General features: G+C 47.2%; 2 protein-coding genes across 2 annotated transcripts; both read right to left on the reverse strand.

Annotated features, from left to right (window-relative positions):
- Window positions 1-1656: 1656 nt before the first annotated feature.
- LOC128970255 (lymphocyte antigen 6E-like) lies at window positions 1657-9161 on the reverse strand. Its single transcript, XM_054385366.1, has 3 exons — window positions 9110-9161; window positions 3762-3881; window positions 1657-1868 (listed from the first exon to the last, which is right to left on the reverse strand). The coding sequence occupies exons 1-3, from the start codon at window positions 9159-9161 to the stop codon at window positions 1657-1659; spliced, it is 384 nt and encodes a 127-aa protein (XP_054241341.1).
- Window positions 9162-15518: 6357 nt separating this feature from the next.
- Window positions 15519-23903, reverse strand: LOC128970254 (lymphocyte antigen 6E-like). Its single transcript, XM_054385365.1, has 3 exons — window positions 23738-23903; window positions 18371-18490; window positions 15519-16982 (listed from the first exon to the last, which is right to left on the reverse strand). Exons 1-3 carry the CDS (start codon window positions 23787-23789, stop codon window positions 16774-16776), a joined length of 381 nt encoding a protein of 126 aa, XP_054241340.1. The 5' UTR covers window positions 23790-23903; the 3' UTR covers window positions 15519-16773.
- Window positions 23904-24755: the final 852 nt, after the last annotated feature.

The following is a 24755-nucleotide window of genomic DNA, read 5'->3' on the forward strand; positions in this document are numbered from 1 at the left end:
CAGCTCTCGTGGGGAGAAGAGTGAGCAGAAAGCCTAGAGTGTAAAGCCCAGCAAAGCCCAGCACAATCCCTTGTTTCTATGCCAAGAACATGGCTTTGTAGAAGCCATCTCACAATCTCTAAATGACTGGGGTTGGCAGCAACTGTGTGGGCCCTGGGGGGAAAAAAAAAGAGGGAAATAGATATGGGGACATCTTTTCCAGCTGGTCTAGGTCCATGAGGAGGTAATGTGTGGGCAATTCCCAGCACAGTACTCACCATGCTATCCTGTCTTCCCTTCTCCTTCCTGTCTCCCCAATGCTTCCCTGATGCTGCCTTTCCTCTTTCAGCCATACTTGCTCCTCTCTTCCTTTTCATAGACTCCAATCATGGAATCACTTGGGTTTGAAAAGGCATTTGAAGATCAAACTTTTCCCCAAGCTCAGCCAGAGCTGGAATGGTTTCAGTTGGAAGGGACCTTAAACACCATCTAGTTCCATAGGCAGAGATGTCTTCCACTAGACAACGTTGTTCAAATCCTCATCCAACCTGGCTTTGAACACTTCCAGTGATAGAGCATCCACAACCTCTCTGGGCAAGGATGTTCATTTCAAAATGTGATACTCAAAGAGCTAGAGGACATATTAGACACAGATCTGCCTGGCTTGGTGCAACACTGGAGAGCAGGAAGTTTGATCGTGGCCTTTTAAGATTTGTTTGGGACACAACATATCTGTAACAGTGAGTTTGGGGATGCAAAGGGGAACCCCCTCCTTGGTGGGTTGTGAGATCAATGGTTTGATCAAATGTGGCTCTTTAGGGTCTTGAAAGGTGCTGCATAAAAGATTGTCTTTAAGTCCATTTGGAAGCTGAAGCCAACATAAAATGTCATCAGCCTACCACAACAATAAGTTACCTCACCATGAATGGGTACTTCCAGAATCCTGGATCTCTATCAGCCTTCCTCTTCATCCCAGGTAACACTGAGGATGTTGTCTTTGAGAATTGCTCTCCCCTGTCTGTGTTATCTCACTGCATTCAGGATTTGTGGGCACAAAAATCCGTTGAATATCAGTTGAAGATCCCTTTCCCCACCCCAAAGCTTGCTGAAGTTTCTGATCTTCCAGTGGTGTTGCAGAATCATCTGGCCAACAAATGTAGTAGGGGGTTGATCAGAAGTTTTTCCTTACTGAGGCAGGAGGAGCATCCAAAATACTGCTCAAAATTAGCTTTGCCTTTACCTACTTGTTTATGGCTGCGGTGTGCTAACCAATTTACTGTGAAAAGAAGATACTGAAGAAGATTCCCCTCCGTGCTGACTTAACCATGGAGCTGCTACCTGTGCTTCATGCAGGCTGGGTTGTAATTTCTCACAACTCTTTGACACTCTGAGACAAAAATATGTCTTCAAGGATCTCTTCAGAGCTGTAATGAGTTGAAGCCCAAGCATGTCAGAAGGGTTTTCTTTTATGTGTTTTCTTAGGTGACTTGGATGTCTGGGGACACTTAGGATTCAAGTAGGCTTAGGAAATCGATGAGAGTTCAGCACCTAACTTATTTAGACTCTCTTGAAATTCCCAGGAGAAGCTCAGCCACAAAGCATGACTCCTTGAAAGCAGTAATTATCCCAGAGCAACACCCTTTTATTTTAACCAACAATGGAGCTTTTCCTAACCCATCACAGTCCACATGCAAAGATGTAAGAGATACTGGCGAAGAAACCCAGGGATGTCACTCCGTAGCTGCTTTGCTTGCTGCTGACTCCATTCACGTTGCATAATGGCTCCTCACAGCATGAAACCCTCTGGTAGGTTTGGTTTTGTTGCTGATTTGTTGCTGTACACGTTGGAGAACACATCTTAGAAATGACATATTTAGTCTTGTTGGGCTCTGAGGCAGAAGTGGGAGGAAAAAGAAAAAAAAGAAATGAGTAGAATGTAAGAATCATTGTTAAAACGTTCCCATGGCTGAATCTGCACTGGTGAATAAAAGAAGACCAGGTAGTAGTTCTCAGCACAAATATGTTCTCTGCTCATGACTGGCAACACTTTGGCCATGCCTACACTGGCACAAAATGGTGATGATCTTCTCTGGCCTCCATGTTTCATCTGTCCCTAAAGTGGAATTAGCATGTATGGTGGCTTTCAGCTCAAGCAATGCTCAGGTTGGGTCAATGACCACCAGGGTGGGTCAATGCCCACCAGGGTGGTTTCCCTACAGCATAAAACTAGGGAGAATCTGTTGTATAACCTCAGATTTGGTCTGAGAGCAGACAGAATTGTAGAATGGTTTGGGTCAGAAGGGACCTTAAAGATCATCTAGTCCAACCCTGCTGTAATATACAGGGACACCTTCCACTGGAACAGGTTGCTCAAAGCCCCACCCAATCTAGCTTTGAACACTTTCAGTGACAGGGCATCCACAACTTCTCCAGGCAACCTGGGCCAGGGTCTCAGCACCCTCACAGTGAAGAATTTCTTCCTAATACCTAACCTAAATCTTCCCTCTTTCAATGTAAAACCATCACCCCTTGTCTGATCACTGTACTCCCTGATCAAGAGTTCCTCCCCAACTTTCATGCAGGCCCCCTTTAAGTACAGGAAGGCTTCTATAAGGTCTCCCAATGAAGTACTTGAGGGTTCAGAGCCCCAAGGACAAGAGGTAGTCAGCTGATGGGGCAGTTGTGGATGAATATTTTTGAAAGCAACTCTGGAAGTGAATATTTCCATAGCAGGAACTAGGTGGAGTGGTCAGCAGAAGGTGGGGGGAGCTTCTCATGAAGCCATGCACACAGCACCAGGCTTGAGGTCACTTTCTTTTGGTCCTTTATGTACCTTGAGCATTTCCCCAGCTTCTAGTAGTGGTAATGATCTGGGACTCCAAAGTCTTTCACCTGAGTCAGGGCAATCCTCATTGTCAGTACAGGCTGGGGGATGATAGAGCGCAGCCCCTGTGGAGAAGGACTTGGGGGTACTGGTGGAAGAAAAGCTGGGGATGAGCCAGCAATATGCATTTGCAGCCCAAAAGGCCAATCTGATCCTGGGCTGCATCAAAACAAGCATGGTCAGCAGAGTAAGAAGGGTGATTCCCTTCCTCTACTCTGCTCTGGTGAGACCTCACCTGGAATACTGTGTCCAGCTCTGGAGTCCTCAAAACAAGAAAGACATAGACCTGATGGAGAGGGTCCAGAGACAGGACACAAAAATGATCAGAGGGCTAGAGCACCTCTGCCAGGAGGACAGGCTGAGAGAGTTGGGGTTGTTCAGCCTGGAGAAGAGAAGGCTCTGGGAAGACCTTTATAACAGCCTTCTAGTACCTGAAAGGGGCCTACAAGAAAGCTGGAGAGGGACTGTTTACAAGGACATGTAGCACTAAGGCAAGGGACAATGGTTTTAAACTGTAGCAGGATAGATTTAGATTGGACATTAGGAGGAAGTTCTTTACTGTAGGGGTGGTGAGACACTGGAACAGGTTGCCTAGGGAGGTGGTAGAGGCCCCATGCCTGGAGACATTCCAGATCAGGCTTGATGGGGCTCTGAGAAACCTGATCTATTGGGGGATGTCTCTGCCTACAGCAGGGGGGGGGTGGACTAGATGACCTTTAAAGGTCCTTTCCAACCCAAACCATTCCCTGATTCTATGATCCTACAACCACAAGGTGAGTGGCTCCTCACAGCTGGTGATGGGGGCTTATCTTTGCCACAGGTGGTCATGCCTGGGATGAAAGCCCGTTCCTGGGGCTGCTCCACTGCAGCAGAATTGAGGTGATGTTCAGAAACATACTTGTTTCAACGGTTTTGAGGATGGTCACACAGTGTTTGTCTTCTTTTTCACACATGGAAATGGTCAAACAGTCCTTGTTGGACTCTTCTTCTTGGCACACGTAGCACATAAATGGGTAAGCTGGAAGGAAAAAAGAAAAGTACATTATAGAGAATCATGGAATTGCTTCATTTGGAAGAGACCTCTAAGATCATTGAGTCCAACCATCAACCTAACACCACCATGGCCATTAAACAATGACCCAAAGTGCCATGTCCACACGTCTTGAATACCTGCAGGGACAGTGACTCCTTTACCTCCCTGGGCACCCTGTTCCAATGCCTGACCACTCTTTCAGTTGAGAAATTTTTCCTTGTATCCAATGTAAGTCTCCCCTGGTACAACTTGAGAACATTTCCTCTCATTCTAATACCTGATACTAGGAAGAACAAACCAAACCCCACCTCACTACAACCTCCTTTCAAGGAGTTGTAGAAAACAATGTCTCTCCTCAGCCTCCTCATCTTCAGACTAAATAATCCCAGCTCCCACAGCTGCTCCTCACCAGACCTGTTCTCTAGACCCTTTATCAGCTTCATTGCCCTTCTCTGGACACACTACAGCACCTGAATGTCTTTCTTATAATGAGGGCCCAAAACTGAAAACAGTGTTCAGTGTGTGGCCTCACCAGTGCCCAGTAGAAGGGATCACATCTCTACTCATGCTGGCCACAACATTCCTGCTCCAGGCCAGGATGCTGTTGGCCCTCTTGGCCACCTGGGCACATTGTTGGCTCAGGTTAGGCTGGCTGTCAACCAGTGCTCCTGGGACCTTTTCTACCAGGCAACTTTTCAGCCACTCTTCCCCCAGCCTGGAGCATTCATGGGGTTGTTGTGACTCATATGGTTTGGGAGCCATGGTATCTACACTCCAGGTATCTCCTTTTCTTAGCTACAGCCTGATGAATGCTGGTGTGTGAATGCCCAGTGACTGTCTCGATCCCTTGACCATGGCAGCAATGTTAAATCCTTCTCTGTCTCCTGCCTCTCAGACAGCAAAGTGTTATTGATCTGTTTGCAATCTCCAGCAGCAGGAGATGTGAGTGGAATTCAAGGATTTGGGATCTTTTATGTTGGAGATTATTACTGAGCAATAGCTCCTCTGTCCTGAGAGCTCTGCCACATGAACTGCCAATTACTGCTCAGCTGTTTCTCGCAGAGAAACCCAAGCAAGGCTTGCCAGGGAGAACTTGAGGATGCCTGGAGCATTTTGAGGAGGTGGACAATGCTGAGTGTCCTACTTGTCTTTCATCTGGCTCAGCAACTACTGTCACATATCCTTTCATGTGGTCAAATGCCACTAACTGAACTAACCTAACCTCAGTCCTAGGAAGTCTGGCAAGAGTAGTCAGATGTTCTGTCGAGCTTCTGCATTCTGCTGTAAGGCAGAGAATAAATGAGAAGTCTTAACCAAAAAGTATGCTTTAAGTGATGACTGGAGATTTGTTGGGATATGTGTAAGACAGATAAAGATGAGTAGCAGGAAGAAGAGCCAGTGATGAGATGTCTTATCTGTCAAAAATGGGCATGCTTGACCTCAAATCCAGAAGTTGTTAGGCCAAACCCCTGAAGACCCTCTTTAAAGTAATGATGTAAAGGAGGAAGGACCAAAGCACAGTCTGGATGAGAAACCACACCAAAGCCTCATCAGATATTCCCCAGCAAGGCAGATTAATTGATTTCTAGGTTTTATGGTGGGGGTTGGGTTCTGAGCTTGTGAAATCAGCCAGAGAATGTGGGTTTGTGTCTAGGAGGGGGAGGAGTTGCTTTAAAAACAGTTTTGGAGAGGGAAACAAATACAGTGCAGAACACTTTCTAAGTTCCTGTCCTGAGGACAGACTGTCAGTGTGGAAAGGGCTGAAAGCAACCAGAGCACATGTGCATGTGACTGCAGGTTTGCCTGATAAGAAACTGGCAGCAAGAAAGTGGAAGGACAGCTGTAGGTCAGAGAGACCATTAAATGAGAAGATCCTGATGGAAGACGAAGGAAAGGAAAAAGTTATCACAGTATCACAGAATCTCAGCATGATAGAGGTTAAAGAGTCCTCTGGGGATTGTCCAGTCCAACCCTCCTGCTAAGCAGGGTCACTCACAGCAGGTTGCCCAGGGTCACAATGTCCAGGTGGGTTTGGAATCTCTGCATAGAAGGAGACTCCACAACCTCTCTGGGCAGCCTGCTGCAGGGCTCCAGCACCTTCACAGCAAAGAAGTTTTTCCTCATGTTCAGATGGAACCTCCTCTCTTGCAGGCACTTTAGCCTGGAAAAGACTGAGATCTTCTCAGTGCTGATCAATATCTAAAGGGTGAGGGTCGAGAGGGCCAGACTCTTTTCAGTGCCCAGTGGCAGCACAAAGGCCAACAGGCACACACTAGAACCCAGGAGGTTCTACCTAAATATAAGGAAAACCCCACCTGGACATTGTAATCCTGGACAACCTGCTCTTGATGACCCTTCTTTAGCAGGAGGATTGGACCAGATGATCTCCAGAGGTCCCTTTGAACCCCCACCGTGCTGGGATTCTGTGAAACGTGGGGTGAGGAAGGACTGGTTGAGTTTCAATTAAGGAGCAGGGTGTTAACAGCAGGAGTCAACCATGTCACATGGCAGTGATGAAAACAAACGTCACCCTAGGGAGCACAGGCAGCAATGTCATGTGCAAGATATGCTAAGTGGCCTTTCCACCCTGGCAAGACCTCAGCTGGAACACCAATGAGCAAATCTGTATGTGGCACTTCAAAAAATATGCCAAGCATTTGGAGAGAGACCCAGAGGAGGTGGGGGAGAAATGGTCAGAGATCTTGAAAATATCACCTTGTGAAAAAGGTTGGAAGCATTGAGTTTGTTTATTAAAAATGATGAGGAAAGACACAGAAATCTTCTTCATGGAAGCAAGAAGGAGTTGCAGAGAAGAAATTCATAAACTGGTCTGCACACATCCTATGGTGAAAACACAGGAGAAGTGCACAAAAAGAAGTGTTAAGAGATATTAAGACTAGTTTTCTACAAGTGTGAGCATCTGAGCAGTTCCAGGCTATGAAATCTTCTTTTTTGCAAGCTTTGAAGGACGTATTAGACAAACATCTGTCTGGTTTGGTCCAATATTGGAGCAGGGAAATGGATCATGACCTTTTAAGATTGGTTTTGGAGATAATATATCTGTAATGGTGAGTGTAGGGATGCAAATGGCAGCAAGGCCCTCTTCACTGGGCTGGGAGATCAACAGCTTGATCAGAAGTTGCTCATTAGGGCCCTCAAAGGTGCTGCATAAAAAACTTGTCCTTAAGTCCATTTGGAAGCTGAAGCCAACATGAAATGTCATCAGCCTGCCACGGCAATAAGCTACTCCCCCACGAATGTGTGCTTCCAGAATCTTGGGTCTCTATCAGCTTTCCTCTTCATCCCAGGTAACACTGAGGATGTTGTCTTTGAGAATCACTCTCCTCTATCTGTGATGTGTTGCTGCATGGGCACAAATATCCTTTGAAGCCCCCTTGCCCCACCCCAAAGCTTGCTGAAGCTTCTGATCTTCCAGCGGCGCTGCAGAACCATCTGCCCAACAAATGCTGAAGTCGGGGGCTGGTACCTCAGAGAGTACAAATTAATCACATGGCTCTTTCTCAACCCCTGCTAGATAAGTATCATGGTTTCTGGGAAACCACCAGGTGTGGGGGAAATGTTGGCAATCTGGTCATTGCTACTACATGCAAACAGCGATGGAGCAACACACATGTATCAGTCCCAGAAGGAGGACACGCATCCTTCAGACTTCCCTTTGGGAGAAGGATGCCTTTAGCATGGCAGATGCATAGAACAGCTCTCTCATCTCACCTCTGATTTCATCTATAGCAATTCTTCTTGGTGCATCTCTTAGGGAGGAGGACACATGGGAAGGGAATAACCTCCAGCACCAGTACAGGTGAGGGGTGACCAACTGGAAAGCAGCTCTGCAGAAAACGACCCGGGAGTGCTGGTGGGGAACAAGTTATCCATGAGCAATGTGCCCTCGTGGCCAAAGCGGCAAATGGTCTCCTGGGGTGCATGAAGAAGAGTGTAGCCAGCAGGTGGAGGAAGGTTCTCCTGCCCCTCCACTGTGTCCTAGTGAAGCCACATCTGAATCTAGTTCTGGGTACTCCAGTTCAAGAGAGGCAGGGAGCTACTGGAGAGAGTCCAATGGAGGCTGGGAAGCTGCTGAGGGGCCTGGAGCATCTCTGTGAGGAGGAAAGGCTGAGAGCCCTGGGCTCTTTAGCCAGGAGAAGAGCAGCCTGAGAAGAGATCTTCTCAGTGCATATAAATATCTACAGGGTAGAGGTCATGAGGATGGAGCTGGGCTCTTTTCAGTGGTGTGCAGCTGCAGGAGAAGGGACAACAGGCACAAACTAGAACACAGGAGGTTTTGCTTAAGGAAAACACCTTGACTCTGAGGGTGCTGGAGTCTTCGAGCAGGCTTCCCAGAGAGGTTGTGGAGTCTCCTTCTCTGGAGAGATTCCAAACCATGGTCATGTTCCTGCGCAACCTATTCTAGGTGAACCTGCTTTATCAGGAAGGTTGGACTCAGTGATCTCAAGAGGTCCCTTCCAAGCCCCACCGTTCTGTGACTCTGTGGAAGCACATGGCTTGCTACAATGCAGGAAGGAGTACAGAAAAGTCTGTAAAATACTCAAAACCTCATATGGATTAAAAAACCCCATATTTTGTTACACTTTCTGGCACTTCCAACTTGCATCATAGGAGACAATTCCATAGACCACTGCATGGATATAACCTGATGCTGGTCACCATAGAGCTAGAGCTCTATCACTCAGTACTGCCCCTGGCAAGAAGGGGTTAAAGAAGGGCTTGGAAGGGACCTCTTGAGATCACTGAGTCCAACCTTCCTGCTAAAGCAGGTTCACCTAGAACAGGTTGCACAGGAACATGACCATGGTTTGGAATCTCTCCAGAGAAGGAAACTCCACAACCTCTCTGGGAAGCCTGCTCAAAGGCTCCAGCACCCTCAAAGTCAAGGTGTTTTCCTAAGCAAAACCTCCTGTGTTCTAGTTTGTGCCTGTTGTCCCTTCTCCTGCAGCTGCACACCACTGAAAAGAGCCCAGCTCCATCCTCATGACCTCGACCCTTTAGATACTTATCAGGCTCCGATTTCAGCATCAAAATCCTTACTCAGGGTGCAAAAGGAAGTTGGTGCCAGCACAGCCACAACACTGGAATCCTGCAAAATTGGTGACAGCCCTGGAAATCTTGTCCATAAGACAAGTTTCCCTCATCTTCTCGATAAGCCTTATCGCAACTACTTAGCAGCATTAGAGGCTCACCTTGCTCCACACAAAGAACAGCAGCCAAGAAGGTGACAAGGGTAGTCTTCATCTCCACCAGGTGCTCTCCACTGGGCTGGGGAGATGTTTGGAGGACAGGTTATATACCTTTTGTGTGGCAGCAGTTTTACAGGTTCCAGATGGCTCGCGGGTGGACATGAAATCAACCCCAGGGTGTGTAATGTGCATGTGGGAGTTCTCCATCACTGGAGCCCGTGGCACCTGGGAGGAAAGGCCTTTTAGCAACACATTTCTTCCTCTTCTGGTCGTATGAGTGATGGGAAAGGAGGACCTCCTCTCTTCTGCTCTGAGTTTCTTCCTTTCCTTCCTCCCAGCTGAACTGATGAAATAGCAGAGCTTGGAGGCATGAGGAGATGCTCCTAGTAGAGCATTTCTCTAATCCCTTTGGATAGTCAGTCATGGTTCATATCATTCATTTTCTTTAATTGCTCCATAGAAGCAGAAGGTCAGATTCTCTACTGCCCTACACTGGTTTTTCTCAAAAAACTTAAAAATAAAAATCAGTGTATTTTACACTCAATTAAATTAGCTAATTGTTAATTAAACCAATTTCCTTCAAATTTTCATGCCAGCCTTTATTTCTCTATCAGTTTTCTATTACCTGCAGTTAATCCTCTTCTCTCTTGACTGTGACTTCAGGACATGGTTTAGTGGGCATGGTGGGGTTGATGGTTGGGCTTGATGACATTAGAGGACTTTTCAGAAGGTAATGATTCTGTGGTTCTCTTCTATGATTCTCAAATCACTTTGTGCACATTTTCTTTCAACAAGTTTGGCTTCTCTTTCAGGTTTTTTTTTTTTTTTTTGAGGGTCTGCTTTTCTCCATACCAAACAGTTTCTGGAAATCAGACCTCCTCTTACAAGACCACAAACTGACATCCTGGAGTTGCTGCTCTACTTTGAAAAAAGTCATCTCTCAAACTGTCTCTTTTTCAATCTCTCCTCTTCAATCAATCCTTTTCCTTCTATTCCTCTGTGTTGCTCTTCTTCAGATTTCTTTAAATCTCTTTCTGACACTCTGGGAAATAGACCTGAATACAAGATGCATCTTGGAAGAGCTCAAACTGCCATCTCAGCAGAGCTTCTTCCAGAAAGAAGATTAGTCCTGGACACCAGGTAGCAGAATAGACAGAAGGAAAAATACCCAGACCCTGCTTTTGCTGGCAATTCTGGAACAAACCTGTGCCAGCAGCATAGGGGCAAGTTGAAGGCCTCATATCTCATATTGTTCCTCAGGGGTCAGTACTCATTCATTCTTCTTCAACACCTTCATCAATGACCTGGATGAAGGGGCAGAGTGTACCTTCAGCAGGTTTTGTGATGATACAGAGCTGGGAAGAGCGGCAGACACCCCATCAGGTTGTGCTGCCATTCAGTGAGACCTGGGCAGGCTGAAGAGTTGGGTGGAGAGGAACCTCGTGAAGTTCATCAAGGACAAGTGCAGAGTCCTGCACCTGGGGAGGAATACCCCCTACACTAGTACAGGTGAAAGGTGACCTGCTGGAAAGTAGCTTTTTGGAGAAAGACCTGGTAGTGCTGGTGGACAAGAAGCTCACCTTGAGCCAGCAATGTGCTCTTGTGGCCAAGGAGGCCAGTGGTCTCCTGGGGTGCATCAAGAATAGTGTGACCAGCAGGTCAAAGGAAGTTCTCCCCTTCTACTCTGCCCTGGTGAGGCCACAGCTGGAATGTTGTGTCCAGTTCTGGACTTTCCAGTTAAATGGGAAAGAGGAACTACTGGAGAGAGTCCAGTGGGACTATGAAGATTCTGAGGGGCCTGGAGCATCTCTGTGAGGAGGAAAGGCTGAGAGCCCTGGGGCTGTTGAGCCTGGAGAAGAGCAGCCTGAGAGGGGATCTGCTCAGTGCTCAGCAAGAGCTAAAGGGCAGGGGGCAAGGGGATTGGGCCAGACTCTTTTCAGTGATGCCCAATGACAGCACAAAGGGCAACTGGCACAAACTGGAACCCAGGAAGTTCCACCTAAATGTAATGAAGAACTTGTTTCCTGTGAGTGTGCCAGAGCAATGGACCAGTCTGCCCAGAGAGGTTGTGGGAGTCTCCTTCTCTGGATAGCTTCCAAACCCACCTGGACGTTGTGATCCTGGGCAGCCTGCTGTGGGCAACCCTGCTTTAGCAGGGGAGTGGCCTGGATGATCTCCAGGGGTCCCTTCCAGCCCCCACCATGCTGGGATTCTGTGATTAACAGGTGGTTAGCTCGATGTAGCTATCAGTAGGGTGATTTTGGCCATTTCTAATATGAATCATTCCCACACTGGATGATTTCCTTATCCGCATGAGTTTCTGATGCCTCTTCTGACCCTCCTAAAGCTGCTCCTACCATGGCATCATCAGGTGGTGACTTCCAGAGTTGTCCAACCCTGAAGTCTGAATAGACATCCTTGCTCTTGTTTGTGAGGTCAGCAGTGGACATGCTGCTGATGATCAGATCAAACCTTCTGCTTTGCAGAGGGCAATTTTGTTTACTGCCCAAGTGTGTCATAAACAGTAATTAGTGGGCGGATCCTCTTGGTGGTGTTTTGCAATGAGGGTAAAAGGAGGCACTAATTTTTCCTTTTTTTTTGGATGCTGTTAATTATCTCATAGACTTCAGGGGAGGTTTATACTGGATATTAGGAACAATTTCTTTACTGAAAGGCTGCCCAGGGAGGTGTTTGGGTTATTGTCCCTGGAGGTGTTCAAAAAAATGTCTAGATATGGGGCTTCAGGACATGGTTTAATGACCAAGGTGATGTTAGGCTGGTGGTTGGACTAGATCACAGTATCACAGTATATCAGAGGTTGGAAGGGACCTCAAGAGATCATCAGGTCCACCCCCCCTGCCAGATCAGGATCACTTAGGATAGATAATCTTAGAGGTCTTTTCCAACCAAAACAGTTCTGTGATTCTGTGATTTATATATTCCTTTTCCCTTCTTCCCCAACTGCAAGTGTGCTCTCACTTTTGCCTTATGCCCCCTCATACTGAGTTCTTCAACATCCATTTGTTTCTGCATGAACCTTCATGCCTGAAGATGTTGGCTTAATGCAAGCTTTGGAAAAGAGTGGTGAGGCTGAAACATCCCCAGGACTGCCAACAAACCTGTAGCAAGGAGAAGAATGTGAGCAGGAAACAATCTCCTCTGTGTCAAGCAGTTATCTAGGAGCTGTCACCAGAACACTGATCTCTTTATTATACTGTGGTGCTGGAACATGTCCTCTTCTCAGTGTCTGGAAAGCAGGAATTTTGCAGCACAGTGACTGAATTGCAGTGATTCTTCCTTCCTCAAGAGGACAGATTATGAAATCCAATGGGGTCAGAGGCAAACACTTCAGCAGCCAGCGTGGGGAGGGTGTTTCCTGCTGCCCAGCATCGTAACCTTCAGCCTGGAGGAGAGCCTGGAGCAGGCAAGCCAGGGACACCAGCTGGGAAGTATGATTGAGGAAGAATGCAGAAAAAATCCCAGGAAGTTGAGTCACTTCTGTAGAGTAGTATCTCCTGTTCACAAAAACCAGAATGGACCTTAAAATTGGGTTTGGCCCAAACATTTGATGATTCTATGAAAATGGAGCCTTGAGTTGGCTATAAGACAAAAGAGCAGCAGCTCCTTTTGAAGAAGGCATGCTTTTGGCACTTCCCAGGACTTCCAGAAGCTTTTTAGACCCAGTGAAAACCTTGCTTTGATCTTTTGCTTCCATCTTATCTCTTGCTTCGTCATTGGTTCACTGGGTGTTAATCACATCTGGGCAATAAGCAGAGAGAAAACCAAGAAATGGCATGCTGTGAGGGAAAAACCAAACTATTTGAGGAGAGCACAAAGCAGCATAGATCCTTCAGAATCCATGGTGATAGAGTTCTGAGTGAGGGAAAAGAAGGGTCAAAGTCAAAGCACCTCCTCCAGCTGCCTATTTAGGCAGAGCAGGGTCCTCTTGGCTGATTCAGGTCCTGTTGCAGTGACTCAGAGCACCAAAAATTGAGCTTTTAGATAATCCAGGCACTGAGAGCCAGCTACCTACCAAAGCAATCCCAATGCTTTGAGTGAGACACTCATCTTCCTAAGAGCCCTCCAGGCATCCCAGATATCTCTGCAGGGCAGCTCACCACTCTAATCCAAGGAGCATGAATCCATGGGAGCCAATGAGTAATAAAGCCTGGGTGGAGTGATGTGGAATTAGGCAGCAATATCTTCGTGGGAGATGTCATATCATGATTTCTCAGGGACTCTGGCAGAGAAGAGTCTCCTCTTACACAACACTGCTTGCCAAAGGGGAGTTCACTAAAGGTGCTGTCATGGTCTTAGGACATCCTGTGCCTTAGGGCAGTTGCTGCTCTCACCTCCAGATAAGGAACTTTTTATGTAACTTGAGATGTGAGACAATGTTTGGCTCACGTGCTGATGGGCAGTAGGGAATGCAAAAGCTATGGGATCAGAGAGAAACCAGGAAGGAGGGAAGCAAAGTGAGGCCTGTGGATGGAGCTGCTCCCTTAGGGATGAGGACTCCTGGCTTCCCAGTGCTGTTCACAACTTCCCCCTGCAAGAGCCCTAAGCAGACCGTGAAACTCTCCAGGGCAGAGGCAGGCTCTACCATGTGCCTTCACCCTCTCTGCCCACACATACCTTCCTTCACATGCCAGGTTCCCTCCCAGCCCAAAACAATGGCACCTGCCGAGTTCAGGAAGCACAAGGCAGACTTTATATTAAATCTGGATGCCAAGAGCAGGTCTGTATTCACAAGCTCAGCAGGAGAAGACCTGGGGCAGTACTAGCCCCAGCTTGACGTTTGTCTGTGCTTTCCGTGATCATCTCTAAGGAATCCTAAACCTGCAGACAGCAAATGTTGAAGACTGCTTCAAATAGTCCAACTGTTACCACCTTGTGATCTGGGTATGGGGCAGAGAACGGTCATCCAAGACCACAGAAGAGTTCCTGGCCCATTCAAGGTGTTCACAAGTGTGTGTCACTTAAATATCTCTAAACTTGGCAGGAGAGGAAGAAAGATGAGGAGAGTAGATTGGACAGAAGAATGGAGCCAGCACATCTAGAGCACAAGTCTTGTGAGGAGCAGCTGAGGGAACTGGGGTTGTTCAGCCTGGAGAAGAGGAGGCTGAGGGGAGACCTTCTGGCTCCCTACAACTACCTGAAAGGAGGTTGGAGCCAGGGGGGGTTAGTCTCTTCTCCTTAGTAACAAGTAATAGGTCAAGAGGAAATGGCCTCAGGTTGCACCAGAGGAAGTTTAGGTTGTAGACTGGAAAAATTTCTTCACCAAGAGGGTTGTCAAGTCTTGGACCAGGCTGCCCAGGGCATTGGAGGAGTCATCATCCATGCAGGTATTTAAAAGACCCTGAGATGTGGTGCTGAGGGACATGGTTTAATGATGGCCTTGGCAATGCTGGGTTGACAGTTGGACTCAATGACCTTAAAGGTCTCTTCCAACCAAAATGATTCTGTGATACTTTGATTCTTTGATCTAGGGTAAGGCAGTGCAATAGAAAGCATGAGGACAATGAAGAGTCTCATGGCTAAACTTGCATTTACTTCAAGGAGAAAAAAAAATGAGCCAAGGGTCTATCAGGAAAATAGAGGCTGGAGGTAAATCCCACAGTGAGACAAGGAAGTCTGGCAGAGGAAACAACCAGTGAGGTGCTGAATGTGAATAGGAGGAAGGCTGGACAAGAAGAGATGTAAGCAGGTGGGATTGAGCTGAGACCACCATTCCCTTTGCAAACCTATTATAAAGCTCTGGTTGTTTCCAAGGGTTGTTGTTCTTTTGCTCCTAGCAAATACCCAACAAAGTGAGCAAAGCATGGAGCTGCTCTCCTTGTGCAATGAGACTGTGGAGAGAAAACCAGCTGGGTGAGCTGCACCCAGCTAATTACCCTGGGAGATCTTCCCTGGAGTCATCCTGGTGGAAAGCTTCTGCAGCACAGGAGAAAGCATTTCAGCCTCCTGTGATTCACCTGGGAAGGGTATGAGTGAGCAAATCCTAGCTAAGATAATCCACAAGGAAGGTCAGTGCTGGGAAATGAGTCCCTTCAATTTAACCCTGGTGCAAAGCTTGAGTAGCAAACATAAAATATTTCTTTTTGAAGCTAGTATTCTCTCAGAGATGGAGCTGAAATTTCCAGACTCCAGCAGACACATGGTAGAAACCCTCCGACTTTTCTGATGGTTTTTCTTTAAGCAAGATGCTCTTCTCCCCTTTCAAAATAATCCATAATGCTCCTAAAGCAATTTCCACTGCAAGATCTTAAATCAGCTTAAAGAAAATGTAATGCTCAAGATCCCTTCACGTTGGCTCTTGCCTTGTCCCCTCTGTTTGCTCCTAGAGAGCTTAACAGCCATTTCTTATCAGCCAACTGACCCAGGAGAGAAATTGAAAGCAAGGTGAATAGAAGGGAGTTTATTCTGAAATGGAGTCACAAAAATTACACTTCTGGAAATTCATAACTAACATTAAATGTAGGGAGAAGCTTCCTGAAGAAGGACCTAGGAGTGCTAGCGGACAACAAATTCACCACGAGCCTACAATGTGATCTTGTAGCTCAGAAGGCCAGCGGTCTCCTGGGGTGCAGGAAAAGTGTGACCAGCAGGTCAAGGGAGGTTCTTCTCTCCTTCTACTTCGCCCCAGACACCACATCTTGAGTACTGGGTCTTGATCTGGGAAGCCCAGATCAAGAGAGACAGGAAACTATGGGGAAGAGTCCAGAGGCTATCAAGATGCTGAGGCATCTGGAGCATCTCTGACAGGAGGAAAGGCTGAGAGACCTGGGACTATCTATCCTGGAGAAGAGAGCCTGAGAGGGCATCTTCTCAATGATCAGCAAGAGCTAAAGGGTGAGAGTCAAGAGGATGGGGCAAGACTCTTGTCAGTGGTGCCCAGTGACAGGACCAGAGGCAGTGGGCACAAACTGGAACTCAGGAGGTTCTGCCTAAATATAAGGAAAAACTTTGCTGTGTGGGTGCTGGAGCCCTGAGGCAGGCTGCCCAGATTCCAAACCCACCTGAATGTTGTGATCCTGTGCAACCTGCTGTGGGTGACCCTGCTGTAGCAGGGGGTTGTACTGGATGATTTCCAGAGGTCCCTTCTAACCTCCACCATTCTGTGAAGTGAATGCAAAGCAATTACAAGTTTTCAGTGTTATTATTTCAATTTGACTTAAAAACTGAACTCCTCTGCTTTCGTGGCTGCTGCCTTAGATGCATCTGGGCACCACACCCAGCGTCCCACAGCACACAGTCACACCACTGAATAAAGTAACACTTTTATTGTGCCTGGCTTCTGCTTAATAACTCTAATATTAAAGGCTTCCTCGGAGCAAAATGATACAGGGCAAAAAATTATATGAAAAGGAAGATTACAGGGCTAAAATCAAGGGGGACAAAAGTGCATGGAATTACTGAGGCCAGTGTTAGCAGAGATGGTGACTATGTGGCACCCTCTGCATGTGCAGATCTCCACAGCATGCTTTCCTCTTCCAAAAACCCTTTTGAGGCAGGGCTACGCTCTTGAGCATGGACAGAGCCAAACTATTTGCTGATGGAATGTGACCTGCCAAGGTAGGAGAAACAGGGCAGCAATCAGACTGCACAGAGGAGAGTTTGATCCCTTGCAAGACAAAGTCAAGCAGCTCCTTCCCACCCAACGCCCTTTAAAAACCCATTCGGAAGATGCAGGTGAGGCTGGCCAAGACCCCCAGAGCTATCATGGTGTAACTGGTTTTCACACTGGTGGCACCACTGAAGTTGCACAAGCTGGTCTCACAGCAGCTGGTAGCAATGCCAGCTATGCCAATGTTCAGGTCAACTGTTGGGCAATATGCAGAACATTTCTTGGTAATGTACTGTTTGCGGTCGTTGCCTGCAGAGGGAGAGGAAAAAAAAAAAAGATAGAAAAAAGTCAAGTTTTGTGTCTTATCTTTACAGACTTCAATGATGGACTGGCTGTGCAATATTCAGTGTGGAATACCTTGGTTTGTGCTTAAGGCTGTTGGGTTTTCCCTTTCAGTTCATCAGATTGCATCCTTATTTGTCTATGTGAGGGTGGTGGAACGTTGGAAGAGGTTGCCCAGAGAAGTGATAGATGCCCTGTCCCTGAAGACAATCAAGGTCTGGTTCTTTGGGGCTCTGAGCAACCTGATCTAGTGGCAGATGTCCCTGCTCACTGCAGGGAGGTTGGGCTAGATGACTTTTGAAGGTCCCTTCCAACCCAGTCAATTCTTTGATTCTCTGTGTGACTTGCAGACACCGTCTCCAGGCCTTACAACTCCTCTACTGTTTTCTGGACCAGCTGAGTGCAACCTAGGGCAGGAATTGAAGTTAACAAGGGGAAATATAGAGTCCTGCACCTAGGGAGGAACAACCCCCTGCTCTAGTACAGGTGAGAGGAGCTAGAGAGCAGCTCTGTGTAGAAGGACCTGGGAGTGCTGGTGGACAAGTTCAGCATGAGGCAGCAGTGTGCCTTCATGGCCTAGAAGGCAAATGATCTCCTGGGCTGCATGAAAAAGAATCTGACCAGCAGGTTGAGGGAGGTTTTCCTTCCCCTCTACTCTGCCCTAGTGGGGCCATATCTGGAGTCCTGGGTCCAGTTCTGGGCTCCCCAGTTCAAGAGAGACAGGGAACTGCTAGAGGGAGTCCAGTGGAAGCTCCAAAGCTGCTAAAAATAGACTTGTTTGCTGTGAGAATGATGGTGCCCTGCAGCAGGCTGATCAGAGAGATTGTGGAGTCTCCTTCTTTGGAGAGATTCCAGCGAATCTGGACACGTTCCTGTGAACCTTGCTGTGGGTGAGCCTGCTTTAGCAGGAGGGTTGGACTTGATGATCTTCAGAGGTCCCTTCCAACCCCTACTATTCTGGGATCCCATGAGTCCATGGTTTATACAGTGTCAGATCTGCAAGACATCACTGTCACCATGTGTTGATATTGCTCTTTCCAAAATACCAGCCCTTCCAATCCTACCACCTCGTGAGAATATACATGAGCTGGGAGATGAGACAAAGGATTTGTGCAGAGAAAACTTCTCTCTTCAAATGCCTCCCTTTCCTGAGTGTCTTTAATTAGCAGCAGTGTCACAATATATTGCAACAGAGATGGGCTGTGGTGAGTTCCCACCTGCTGCAAGCTTTGCTCTCTGCGTGCTATGATCCTCATTAATCCTTCCACCACACCTCATGGTGTGAGGAGGCTCTGCAGTCAGCCTAACCTGAGCCCCATTGTGTCACCAGAGCTTTAGGAAAGCTTCACACTTACCATATCCTGTGGTGGAATAGCTAGTGAGGCAGTACTTCTCGTTCTCATTACAGATGGTGCTACCCAGGCAGTATATGTTGGAAGTTGCATCTTTGCATGAGAAGCAGGACAGGGAGAAAGCTGCAAAAGAAGCACATGAGGCCTATCAGTCACCTCCAGAAATATCCATAGGAGCATAAAACTGGTGCTGTTGGTCTGCATGAAGGATCTGTCAAGCCCAGCAGTCATAGGTAGACAACCTCCTGGGTGTGTGAAATTTGGCCCCAGTGACTCTTCTCCATCCAAAGTACTTTAGGTTCAATGTGATGTGTTCATGTAGTAACCCTCAAGGGTTCTTCCCTCTGGATACTCAGTTGAGCCTCCCTTGAATGAATGTAAATATCTGGCATCTCCAGTGTGCTCTTGGAGAGCTCCACTTGCAGCATGAAGCTCTTGTGGTTTCTCTCCAGTCTGGCTCCTCCAAACCCACTAGCACTTGTATGGAGAGAGAAGAGAGGATTACTGTCCATACTCTTTCATATCTTCTTTAAGTCACCTGAAGTGTCTTGGCCTACACACCCTTTCTCAGGATCTTTTTGAGTACAAAAAGGGGAAGACACCCTTGAGTTAACCCCCCTGACCATACAACACAGGAATATTTTGCTGCATGCCCACACAAAGTAGCTTGTGACCAGCAGGTCAAGGGAAGTGATTCTGCCCCTCTGCTCTGCACAGGTGAGACCTCACCTACAGTGCTGGATCCAGCTCTGGAGTCCTCAGGACAGAAGAGACATGGACCTGTTGGAGCAGGGCCAAAGGAGGCCACATAACTGATTTGAGGGCTGGAAGCCCTATGCTATGAGGACAGGCTGAGAGAGTTGGAGATGTTCAGCCTGGAGAAGAGAAGGCTTCAGGAGGTCTTCTTGTGGCCTTTCAGTGTTCAGAGGGGGCTACAGGAAATCTGGGGTCAGACTTTTTATCAGGGAGAATCAGACAAAAAAGAAGAAGGTTTTTACACTGAGGATGATGAGACCCAGATTACCCAGAGAGGTGGTAGATGCTCCATCCCTGGAACCATTCCAGGTCAGGTTGTCTGGGGCTCTGAGCAACCTGCTGTAGTTGCAGATGTCCCAGCTCACTGCAGGTGAGTTGGACTAGATGACCTTGAATGGTCCCTTCCAACAGAAGCCATTCTATGATTCTGTGATCTCAAAGGGGGGAGAAGTGACCCAGATCTGCTTCTCAGTGTTTGCTGGAAAGATGGATGCTTGGATTTGCTTGGTTCATTTTCAGAGCTCTCCTGTGTCAAGAGGCAATTTTGGACCTGTAGAAGACAACATTCAGCAAATCATCCCCTTGGCTGCAGCAGATTCCTTTTTACAGCCCTTGGTGTGTGCTGACTGCCTGTAACACTCCAGATGTGCACGTCTGTAAGACTGTACATCTGCAAAGCCCTGTGCTGATGTCTATGAGTGGAAAACAGCTTGCACTCCAGCAGGCTAGAGCAGTCATTCATAGCCAAGAGATCCTTGGGGAAGGTTTCTTTTGCATGCTGAGGGGAATTTCCTACTCCTCTGTGTCTCTGGGGCAAGCACTTCTGCAGCAGTGTCACCCACCAGGGATCAGACTCATTGGAGGTGTTTGGGAAATGTGTAGACCTGGCACTTTGGGACATGGTTAAGTGGCCATGGTGGTGTTGGGTTGGTGGTTGGACTTGATGATCCTGAAGGCCTTTTCCAGTCTTGGACTCTTCTGGTTTGCAGAATATCTCTTTCTATGGCCAGTTAATACCCATCTTACTCTTGTACCAGCATTGTCCTTTAGCTTTACCTTCCTTGCTCCTCATCTCCCTTGCCTGAGTTTCTTTGCCAGCAGCAGTGCCTTTGCCAGCTATGTCCCAACATCACTGTTGCTCTCCTTTGTCCTTAGACAAGTTCATCTGGCCCAAACAGGATCTCCTTAGTGTCCTGCTAGCCCAGACTTGGCCCCAGCTCAGACCATGACTTCAGGTGACCAGGCCACTATTTCATAGGAAGCTACAAAAATGCCTTTTAGGCAACTATTCCTCTTTCTTCATCTTTGTGGAAGCTGTCATCTCTCCCCACTCCAGTTAACAGCCCCTTCTCAGCACTGATGAGGCCACACCTCAAATCAAGGGTACAGTTTTAGGCTGTCACTCCAAGAGGACATGGAAATGCTGAAGTGGGTCCAGAGAACAGCAGCAAAGCTGGTGAAGGGTCTGGAGAGCAAGCCTAGTGAGGAGAAACTGGGGTTATTCAGCCTGAAGAAAAGAAGGCTGAGAGGACACCTTCTGCCTCTACAAATCCCTTGAAAGGAAGTTGAAACCAGATGGGGGTTGGTTTCTTCTCCCTAGTAACAAGTGGTAAGTAAGAGAAAGTGGCCTCCAGCTGCATCAGGGGGGGTTTAGGTTGGACATTACAAGAGGCTTCTGCACTGTAAAGATTCTCAAACCCTGGGACAGACTGCCCAGGGAGGTGGTTGAATCCCCATCCCTGGAGATGTTTAAAAGGCTCAGGATGTGGTGCTGAGGGATGTTGTTTAGCACCAGACTTGGTCAAGGTAGATAATGGTTGGATTTGTGTTCTTCTAGTTTTTTTCCAGCCAAAATGATTCTGTCATTCTCTGATTCCCCTTTCCATGCCACCCAGCACTGATCTTCCTTTGGTCTACAGTCCTCACGGTTCCTACTTTCCTTCTGTTCCTTCTCACTGAAGAGCAATGAGCAGAGGATACGGAGGCCAGGCAACTGTCCTTGAAGTGATTCAGGTTCCATCTTCCTCTGTTCCCATGCTCAACATCTTATGACTCCAAACCCCTCACACTACCAGCTCACACTAGCTTGATCTCAAGACTACTGCAGCTTGCTTCCCATCTTGGTGATTTCCATCTCCAGAAGCTCTCAGCTGTCCTGCTTGGGTCTTGCACTCAGTGTTGTCCTGTCGTGGAAGGCTAAATGTTTTTACTTCAAGTCTGGGACCCTCCTTTAGACCATCCACATGCAAAGTGGTGTGGCTTCATCCCTTTTTCTTGTGCAAACCCCAGACAACTCCCTTTCTGCTCCACCCCACTGGGAACCACCTTTCTTCAGTGCAATATCACTAGAACAGACTCCCCAAACTGGGTTTTCCAGACATGTAGCTCACCTGACTCCTTAAGCAGATTCTTTGATCAAGCCCATTCCAAGAAAAAAAACTTCCTGAATCTCAGCAGGAAACAGTGGAGCTTGTTGCATGCCCAACTCCTGTTTCATCCCAAAGCAATAGTTTTCAGATCCCAGTTGCCCTGGAATCTTTCTAGCCAGGAAAAGGGACAAATACTCTGTAGGGGTGGTTTTGCCAACCTTCCTCAATGCTCAAGAGGTTTCCCTCTTACTCAATAGCTGTTAGAGAAGACTCTGAAGGTTTATGGGCTCCTAACCTGATTGACCCTTAGGTCAAGCAGGACAATTTGCTCATGCTGCTGAAAAGCACTTCTGATTTTATTGCATCTGCTGAGATGTCTGTTGGAACAAGAACTGAGTGGGAAGGTGAACAGTGCTCCTTTGAAGGTGTGCCCCACCCAAGATGTAAACCTGGGGTTAAACCGTGCTGCCTTTGAAGGTCTCCTGACTGCAGCCAGCAAGACCTCTGCTCCAACAGAAAAAGAATATTCATAGAATCATAGAAAAATAAAATCATAGAACCATTTGAACTGCAGGAGACCTTTGAGATGAAGTCCAACCATCAGCCTAACACTGCCAAGTCCACCACTAAACCATATCCCTCAGCACCGTATCTCCATGGCATTTCAATCCCTCCAGGGATGGTGATTCCAACACTTCCCTGGACATCCAGTTCCAGAACTCGACAACCCTTTCCATGAAGAATTTTTTCCTAATATCCAACCCGAACCTTCCTTGGTGCAACTTGAGGCCATTTCCTCTTGTCCTCTTCCTTGGGAGAAAAGACTCAACCCCACCTCACTCCAAGCTCCTTTCAGGGAGTTGTAGAGAATGAAAAACTCTCCCCACATGCTCCTTTTCTTCAGGCTAGACCATCTCAGGAATTCCTCAAGGAAGGTTTTTCATGGGAGTAATTTGAGCCACCAAGACAAACAACTTCCACATGCAAAGCATTAGCAAGTGATGGCAGATACAGGATTTAAACCATTACAATGAGCCAGGTCCAGTATTAATTAGAACAGCCACCAGCCTTCAGGCCAAATTGCAGAGCACAGTGGTGCTGCCCATGTATTAAGTTTCACCAACTCCTTTGGTGACTTTTCCATCTCACTATTTGATTTTTATATAAATAAAAAACCCAAGTGATTATAGTTGATAAGCTGTAGGAAAAAAAAATCTTTTTATGGCCCTTAACTTTCTCAACCTGGTTGTGATTTAGCACATGCCAAGTTTAAAGCCTATGAAGTCCCACAGCAAGATCATTTACAGCCTTACAAATGAAGTGTAAGTCTAAGTACTTGGCTAGACCAGGACCAGAATGGTCAGTAATTTGCAGGTAAAACCTGCAGAAGCCTGAGCAAAATTCAACATGCAGTATAGCAAAAGCCCTCTGGAATAGGCAGAGGGATAGTCAGGGCTGCACCCTCTGTCCATGCCTGGCCCAAAGCCGACCCAGGGCATCTCCCAGAGGCACAGGCAGTGCTCCTGACATTCAAGGTCACATTGGATGGGGCTCTGAGCATCTCTAATCTAGCTGAAGATGTCCCTGCTCACTGCAGAGAGGTTGAACTAGATGACCTTTAAAGGTCCCTTCTAATCCAAATGATTCCTTGATCCCAGAGGTGGGATAAACATCAGTCAAGTTGCACCTCGAAGCAAGAGGCTGCAAGCAAGAGATGGGAGCCAGAACTGCACCTTCGTGTGTGGTGTGACCACTAATTAGGGCAACAGTGGTTTGGGATCACAACCAATAAACAAGCAAGTGAAGCAGAAAGACACCAGGCTGTAGTTAGTTCTGCAGCTTCTCTGCATATATTGTCCTCTCCTTCTCCAGCTCTTGACAGCTCTCAACTAAGTTCCCCTCTCATGGAGCTGCAGCAAGCACTTTGCTGCATACACATTGCTGCTCCACAGACTGGGCTGAGAAAAATCCAACTTGCAATATAGCAAAAGCCTCCTGAGATAAGGGAATTCCCCTGGAATAGTGACTCAGGTGAGGCTGCTATCCCATGCCCAACTTTGGCTCCTCAGCATCCTTCCAACTTCTGTGGGGAATGTGTCCCTTCGATTCTTATCCTGAGGACTGGAATATTGTCTAGAGCCAAATGACCTTTCAGCTTTCCCATTCATGCTGCACAATCACCCTGCAAATTCCATGCCCCAGCTCTGAGGGTCTTACTAGTGCAAAGCAATCCTTGGAAACTCACCAAACTCTGTGCACAGGGCTAGGATGAGCACAAGAAGAAGAGAAGTCTTCATCCTTTACAGGTCTCGTAGCCTCCAAACCGAGCAGGACTCACCCCGGGGAGGCTTTATACCTCTGCAGTGTTTGCTCTGATGTTGGGATAGTAACTATGGAGCAGCTGTGTCAGATGATGGATTATGGAGAGTGACGTGTCCCTACTTGTATGCTTTGTTGGAAATCTAAGCAGGCAGAAGTTCTCCTCCCACTTTCTTTTTTGTGTTCCTCCCTGGTTGTTTCACAGCGGAGCTCGCTGTGTTCGTTATGAAACAGTTTCTAATTCTGGGAGAGTGGAGGCAAAGAGAAACAATAAAGCCGAAACAAGGTCCAAGTAGGGGAGAGAATGTTTTCCTGCCCAGGTCAGCTTGGCTCTCAGAGCAGGTTACACCCTTGAAGATCCTGTCCTCCAGTGTTTTAGTGTGTATGGGAAGTGACTGAATCTGAAATTGAAATTGGGATTCAAAGGTTTGCAAAAATACCTCCCAGGATCAGAAAAGCTGGATCAGAAGAGCAGTATCTTTTCTCTCCATGTCATAGGAAACCAAACATCTTCTTGGACATTAGGAAGAAATTCTTCACTAAGAGGGTGGTGGAACACTGGAACAGGTTGCTCAGGGTGGTAGTAGATGCCCTGTACCTGGAGACATTCCAGGTTAGGCTTGATGGGGCTCTGAGCCACCTGCTCTAGTTGAGGATGTCCCTCCTGACTGCAGGGAGGTTGGACTAGATGACTTTTAAAGGTCCCTTCCAACCCAGCACAGTCTCTGAATCTATGATTCTACAATTCTGTGATTCGGTGGCTCTATGATTCTCTGAATCTATGATTCTATGGCTCTGTGGTTCCATTGCTCTATGATTTTATGATCCTGTGGTTCTATGATCATTTTCTGTGGGCCTTTTTCAGACAGCAGTTCAAAATCATAAACATTTCTGTAGAAAGAAGGAAAGAAGGAAAGAGAGAGAAAAAGAAAGAAAGAAAGAAA

The sequence above is a fragment of the Indicator indicator genome, chromosome 12 (genome assembly GCF_027791375.1).
Source record: "Indicator indicator isolate 239-I01 chromosome 12, UM_Iind_1.1, whole genome shotgun sequence".
Classification (NCBI taxonomy): domain Eukaryota; kingdom Metazoa; phylum Chordata; class Aves; order Piciformes; family Indicatoridae; genus Indicator; species Indicator indicator.